This window comes from Sinocyclocheilus anshuiensis, unplaced genomic scaffold, assembly GCF_001515605.1.
Source record: "Sinocyclocheilus anshuiensis isolate Anshui unplaced genomic scaffold, SAMN03320099.WGS_v1.1 scaffold363, whole genome shotgun sequence".
Lineage (NCBI taxonomy): Eukaryota > Metazoa > Chordata > Actinopteri > Cypriniformes > Cyprinidae > Sinocyclocheilus > Sinocyclocheilus anshuiensis.
In genome coordinates, this window is record NW_015552568.1 from 767,944 (window position 1) to 775,838 (window position 7,895).

The 7,895-nt window shown below is 37.6% G+C and overlaps 1 protein-coding gene across 1 annotated transcript in view; it reads left to right on the forward strand.

Annotated features, from left to right (window-relative positions):
* Nucleotides 1-7,527, forward strand: part of LOC107665006 (mediator of RNA polymerase II transcription subunit 27-like) — a 72,700-nt gene extending 65,173 nt beyond the window's left edge. The window contains exons 6-8 of the mRNA XM_016455728.1: nt 3,022-3,063; nt 5,022-5,099; nt 7,017-7,527. Of these exons, the coding sequence (XP_016311214.1) occupies nt 3,022-3,063; nt 5,022-5,099; nt 7,017-7,151 (255 nt within the window). The 3' untranslated portion in view covers nt 7,152-7,527. The remainder of the gene's footprint in view (nt 1-3,021; nt 3,064-5,021; nt 5,100-7,016) is intronic.
* Nucleotides 7,528-7,895: the final 368 nt, after the last annotated feature.

The window sequence follows — 7,895 nt, forward strand, 5'->3', positions numbered from 1 at the left end:
GCCAGTTTATCAGGAAGTGATGATTTTGTTCTCTTTGACTTGTTGGATGGAAACGATGCTTGTTCACAAATGTTTTATGTGATATTCCAGATTTGCGCATAAGTTAAATTCGCAACTTTGGATGGAAACCCGGCTAGTGTTCACTCAGCGGTAGAGTTACTCTCACGGGACACTGCACTTATTCACAATCACAAAAGTACATTTTTTGCATCTGCTTTAAAGCCTTGCCAGTTAAACGTTTCATTCACGTGCTGTTGTGACGTGCGCTTTTCCTGAGCATGTACACCCTAAGCGCGCGCACTAAAAAGCCTGTCAAACTGCGCATGATTACTGAACTAAGTTATCTTTTGCGCTAATACTGTCAAAACACACAAGGTTTATGTGTAGACTCCAAAAGAGGACACGACTACAAATCAGTGGTTAAGTAGTATTTACAGCACTGTTCCAGAACAGTTCAACCCAAATATTAATTTGTGTGCAGCACATTTTATGGAGGACTGTTTCCTGATCCTGGAAGAGTAGACTACAATGCCGGCAGTTCTGACTCACAGTCTGTAAGTACGTTTTCATTTAAAGGATTTGCCACTGACGATTCAAACGCGAGTTTTGGGCAGTGTAGAGTAGCGTTTGTAGTTTGTCATTTCTCCGATCACAAATGCAGACATGGTTTTATGTTTACGCGGCACGATGCAATGCAACGCGTAAAAAGACAGTATAAGTCATTATAATCAGTAATTATGTCCCCACTGGATGCAGCAAATGCCTCATTTGTAATGGGTTTTCATGTTTTTTTGTTTCGTCACTCCGGCCGGGACACGGCATCAACAGTGTGGTGAGGGGCGTAACATTTCCGTCACAGTATTAAAAATGCTGCCGACTGTCATTAAAGGGATAGTTCACCCTGAAATTTCTGTCATTATTTACTCACTCACGTTGTCCCAAACCTGTATTAATTTCTTTCTTGTGCTCAACACAAAAGAAGATATTTTGAATAATGTGGGTAACCAAACAGTTGCTGATCTACATTAAATTTGATAGTAGGGAAAAACAAATACTTTGGAAGTCGCTGTGGACCAGCAACTGTTTGGTTTTCCACCTTCTTCAAAATAGCATTTATGTTCAGCAGAAGAAAGAAACTCATTCAGGTTTAAAGCTACTTTTGAGTGAGTAAATGATGGTATAAAAATAAAACACTTTTTATTTTTGGGTGAATTATTCCTTTAATGGTAATAAAACACCAAAACTTGACTGAAAAACATTAATTCAGTTGCTTTAATAGGAGTCCATCTATATAGTGATTTATTTTTATATTTGTTGATTCCATTTCTTGAATGCTCCTGCTAAATACACCTATTGTACCTGAAAATAAAACACTGTTTTGTATATTATGTGTATTTGTAATGTGTATCTTTGTTCTCATTTTTTAATAACAAAGATAAAATAATGACAAAGACTTCCCCTACACTCAGGTTAAGAGTTAAGAGTGCACTGGCCACAAGCGATGACATCGTGGATGCTATTGTCGGACCTACACACACATTTCACGAGGAACGTTAACGTGCAAGTTATAGTCAGCCCAGAAGTTTCGTCTGAATTGCATGTTTCTCTACTTTCACATGCAAATGACTTGTTGCACTTATGAATATGATAACTTTCCGGCATCAATTCTAGTAGGGTAAAACGTAATTACGCTTTCGAAACGGTCTGTTTTGCCCTGCCATCAATCGCCGAAGCTGTGTGTGAACAAGAAGCGGCTGCAGAGTGAGAGTTGCTACGTCTCTCATGCAGCCAGAGAGAGATTCGGCGGTGTTCCGCAACAACGCTTAGCTGCCCGCAGATGCGCCTGCCTATAAATCGGCCTAATTTGCAGCACAATCGGCCGATGCCGATTAATTAAAAAATGCCAAAAATCGTCCGATTAATCGGTCGACCTCTTAAAAACTAACATGACAAAGAATCGTGAATCATGATATTTCTTTAAAAAAAATCGTAATATGATATTTTTTGCCATATCGCCAACCCCTAGAGGCAAATAAAAACAAAACAAAAGAGGCAAAAACAAAAGGCAGACACCAACTCCCATGTGGCAATACCGGGAAATTTTTCTTTTTTTTTAAGTGGTAAAAATACAAGGATGTGTTGTTTAGTGAGAATCCATGGAGATCAACACATACTAAAACACTTTCAAAACCACTCACTGACTGATCACACGATACTTGTTAGCGGTAGGTGAAACATCCTACGAAGAAAACAGCACAGGAAAAACACAATACATGAATACTTAATAAACACAGGATGTCACAAAGTATTAAAGCAGTACTAATTGTTTGGGTCCGTTTTTTCAAATTATAAGCAAAATGACAGTTGATACAATATGTTGAAGGAAATGCAGCTCCTCAAAAACAAGTTAACAAATAGTAATTAATTCCAATTCATTATAGATTTAAGATAGAAAAGTTTTAAATTAAATTAATTAAAATTAAAATTAAATGAGCTCTTTCAGGATGTTAAAAATGCAAACTACTTATTTAAAATTAAACCTTGGGTTGAGCAGGCATCAATCAGAAGTCTCTTACACAAACAGCCAGAAATCATCCTGAGGAATTCTGCCCAAATAGCATGTTTTTTTCTTGGTCTTTAATTGTATATATGCATTTTATTTAATGTTATTTTAAAAACTATTCACTATGAGAATCGAAAAAAATCTAAACCTTTTTTTATTTCATTTTCTTATTTTAAACATGCACACATTTGTACCTCTAGCATGGTACTTTTTATCGTGTTTTTTTTTTTTGGCCTTTATGGAGGAAACAACTCTTCAATTTAAAAAGTGCAGTGTAGAGTGCGCAGGAGCATCCAGGTGAAAGACGTTAACTAGAGGTTTAATGGATTCTTGGAACGTAGTCGTAAGAGTTTAAGAAGGGTTGTGATTAAGGGCACACTAAGGGTAAAATCTGGGTACTATGCAGTTATTTTGAATCAATTTGATGCTTGATGTTTACTTTTCTGTCTTTTTTTTAGCTTGACATCTGGTCAAAATCCAACTATCAGGCATTTCAAAAGGTGAGTTAACCAGCAAACGCATCACAACAAACGTACAAAACTCTGTTTAATCAACAGAGCGTGTCTTTCTCATTACCCGTAGTGTACGTTGGGAAATATTGGAACAGTAATTAAATGATCCTATGGTTGTCTTTCAGATTGAATTTGAGCCGTGCGATAAATAAATTTAAATCGCGTGTCCGTGAAATTCTAATGAGATCTCTCTTCTCAATGACGGTCGCATTTCTTGTCACCTCTCCACTGCCAATCCTTGCCTTTCATCCCTCAGACATCATTTGTCCTCGTGTTTTTTGATTTCATTTCACTCAGAGCCACTTCGCCCTCATTTGACAGCCCCCTAAACATCTGGGCTCCAGTCGTCTTCTCTCCACCCTCCCCGATTCTCATTAGGCTGGAATTAGAGAGCCGTCAGCCTCTGGGCCAGATGAAACTACGTAGTCTTGCTAATGCTGATGCACCTTTCAAAGAGAGAGAGAGGGAGAGAAACTTGCTTTCCTTTCAAAAGAGAGAGAATGTGTATGACGAGCTGCCTGGAACTTAAAGCGAGAGGTTGCGAGAACCCACTCGCATTGTAACTGAGCTTCTCGTATCTGCACAGGCTGATCAAAGCGCAGAACTGTTTGTTTTTTTATTTCTCTGGCTGCGTACGCTAACTCGAACCCAGGCTGCCTCAAACTGGAGGGACGGGCCGCCTCTCATCTTCCCCTCCCAGCTGTCACTTCTGTATTCCCGTTTTCCGTGCTCGCTTAATTAATCGTTCTTTACTCTTCACATGTCCCCGCTGTCCAATAGTTTCGCACAGATGTTTTTGTGTTTATAAAAAAAGCATCTCTTTGCTTTTTTACACTTCAGTAGTAACCACTTGAGTTTCTTTTCCCATGATGCATCACTATTGAGAGGTATTAACTGGACGGTTTCCCATAAGGACTTTGGTCAGCATTGGCAGTCTAATGAAACGATGACGGGAGATTGAAGTGGTTCGCTTTTTAGTCCCATTCTATAATTACATTAGTGATGGAAGATGGGATTTTAGGAAAAGTAATAAGGTTATGGTGTTCTTCTGCAAAATTGGATTTAGGAGTTAATCTCAGTGTAGGTAGATTGATCTGAAAATACATTTTAATTAGAATTTCTTCAAATGTGTGCCCATGCATGCATGCAAAAAAAAAAAAGAAATACAAAATATATTTATATTATATTATATTTGTTTATTATATTATATATATTTTTCTTAAAGAATATTTTAGAGCCAAATTTTTTGTTGTTGCATTCTACAATTATGCACATAAATTGTATTAATAATTGTAATATAATTATTTCATAATTTTATTATTCATTGTAATTCATTTTAATTGTATTATTATAAAAAAAAAATCAGAAAAAAAAATGAAATGATACTGATAATTTTCTGCCAGGACATTTCATGTTAAGTTAATGGACATTTCCTAAAACACATGAAATGTGAAATACGGATAAATAAATTTGTATTTATCTATAATATTTAAACTGTACTATATGGTAATATTTGTTGTGCTGCATTTTATTGTAGATTTAATTTTTTTTTAATTCAAGTCATTACTTCGTTGTTTTTACTTATTTTACATGTTTGTATTATCGTATTCATAAAGAGGAAAGGTATTTACACTTTTTTTTTAAGATTTACACTTAAAGACTATACTTTTGTACCATTTTAGTCTGTCCCTTTAATTTTAGTTTAATTTTTTTCCTTGAAGTCCAATTAGAATGTTAGTCAAGGTGTTTGGCACCAAAAACAGTCGATTAGTTCATATGACCATTTTCTACCACCAATTATAGACCAAAAAATTTCCATTATGAACATAAATGACAATTTTGTTAACTGGTTCCTCTTACTTGGTTTTGTAAATGTTGCTGGTCATATGTTATTGTACTTGCTGTACATATTGTGTTATGTTTCTCAGTGATCTTTGTTCTCTCAGGTCACTGATCATGCAACCACAGCGCTCCTGCATTACCAGCTCCCCCAGATGCCTGATGTTGTAGTTCGCTCCTTCATGGTGGGTATAGTTCATTGCTTTTAAACTTTTAATGACATTGTGCTAGAATTATTACATGCAATTATCATTTTTTGCCTTTGGCTTTGTGGTGCTGTTTAACGAGAGGTTTTCCACATTGTAAGAATGCATGCAAGACCATTCTTACAAAATATATTTCTGTAGTTCAACTGGTAGAGGAAGGCAATAATAAAAATATCAATGTCATGGGTCCGATTCCCAGGGAACACATACTGAAAATCGATAGCTTGAGTGCACTCTGCCTAATGTGTAAAATGGCATAAAATGTATAAAAACCTCACTCATCAAACTCTGCCCTGGAATAAAAAAAAGTGTTGATTTTGTGTTTGAAATCTTTAATAACTTAAGTTAACCTTATCGTGGCTTGTATATTTGTGTGTGATGTTAAGCATTGAGTCTGGTCTGTCTTTATACCGACCTCTGCTCTACGCTTTGAAAAGAGAGGAGAGATAGATTACTTCTCCGTAAGATCAATGCGGAGCTATTCTGATCATGGCTGGAATCGTGGGCTTTCTCCTGTACATGGATTTAAACCATACAGTTGATGGGCTTCACTCCGAGGCCATCCCCGGGACAACTTATTTAGAACCTGAAAAAAAAACATCACCAGTCCTCAGTCTCTCCAAATAAGAGCTTCAAGGTCCTCTTAGCTTCTTCGTAAAAAATCTTTTTATTGTGCTTCAGGTATAGGTTGAATGAACAGACAGACAGACTGACAGATAAATAGATAGATAGACACATGAGAAAAGATAGATAGATAGATAGATAGAGACACATGAGATACGACAGAGATAGATAGATAAATAGATAGATAGACAGACAGATAGATAGAGACACATGAGACGACAGACAGACAGACAGACAGATAGACAGATAGATAGATAGATAGAGACACATGAGATACGACAGATAGATAGATAGATAGATAGATAGATAGATAGAGACACATGAGATACGACAGAGATAGATAGATAGAGAGACACAGATAGATAGATAGATAGATAGATAGATAGAGACACATGAGACGACCGACAGACAGACAGATAGATAGATAGATAGAGACAAATGAGATACGACAGATAGATAGATAGACAGACAGACAGACAGACAGACAGACAGACAGACAGACAGACAGACAGACAGACAGACAGACAGACAGACAGACAGACAGACAGACAGACAGACAGACAGACAGACAGACAGACAGACAGACAGACAGACAGACAGACAGACAGACAGACAGACAGACAGACAGACAGACAGACAGACAGACAGACAGACAGACAGACAGACAGACAGACAGACAGACAGACAGACAGACAGACAGACAGACAGACAGACAGACAGACAGATGGATAGATGGATAGATGGATAGATAGATGGATGATAGGGTGGTGCTGGACTATTGTGTGTGCTAATTGGAGTATGAATAACAGGGAGTCAGTGGAGGGTGGTTTGGGCCGGCAGATGAATTAGGAAAGACAATGTGTCCTGACAGGTGCAGGTAAACCCCGACTGTGTTGAGCGGCCCAGTGAAGACGGGTTAGAGAGGAGAGCAGACATACTTCTCCTGCTGTTAATCAATGTCGAGTTGTGACTGCTGTGAGAGACCACAGACCCTCATGCTGCTCTCACACGTCCCATGCCAATGAGGCCATCCGCCGCAGCAGTTTTACAGCATTTTGCCCAGGAAAATACACTGTCTTATACTTTGCTTCATTTTGGTTAAAATGTGTTATTCAAGTCACTTCAGACTCAGTTGAACTCTTAAGTGTCAATCCAGTCTTCTGTGTGTCACACGAGGAGTGCTGTTTAGTTTTTAAAGGTTTTATCCAATAAGCCCTTAATAAAAAGCACAATTGTCTGCTGTTGTCTGTGTGGTGGTGTTCTTTTGAGCAGACCTGGTTGAGGAGCTACATCAAGCTCTTCCAGACCCCGTGTCAACGCTGTGGCAAGTACCTGCAAGAGGGCCTTCCTCCAACATGGAGGGACTTCCGAACTCTGGAGGCTTTCCACGACACCTGCAGGCAGTGACGCTGTCCCGGATCACACAGTATTCCATGGCTTGGCTTGGAAAACTCCCAAGATTCTGTTTCTAGCTCTGTGTTTTTGCATAAATCTGTGTTGTGGACAGTTCATCATGAAGACAATTTCCAGCCCATTGATTTCCACAGCTTTGCTCCATCCTTTTTAGAAGAACATTATTCTCCAGATAGATACATTATAATGATTTTTATCGCATTTGAAAGGAGAAAATATAAAAATGCTGATGGATTTTAGAATGTAAATAGCTAGACGGTTATCTTCCACAAATAGGTCGTAATCTTTAATGTTTTAGGTGGGGCCTGCTCTCAGGTTGGATGAAAATTGTGTCCATTTTTGACATTTAAATAAACTGCCTTTGCTTTTTCCACATCTTGTCTCATGATTTAAAAAAAAAAAAAAAACATGTTGGTCATAACTTTTTTTTTTTTTTTTTTTTAAGAGCTGGGTTTTTATTATATGTTTCTTTGGTTCAAATAAGTTAGGCGTGCACTGTTTTTGCTGGTCTGCAAAAAAATGTGCAAATGTCAGCAGAAACTTTTCCTGCTTTTAAATATGCTTGTGTAAACTTCAGAAACCAATGCAAAATGTACATAGTTCATGAAAAATACATTGCAAACTAGAGTACATTCTTATAAGTGTATGACCCTGAAATCGCAGTTGCTTTTTCATTTTTTTATCATGCAAGATTAAGACGGAATGATAAAGGCTCTCGATGAGTGTTTACATGGGAAG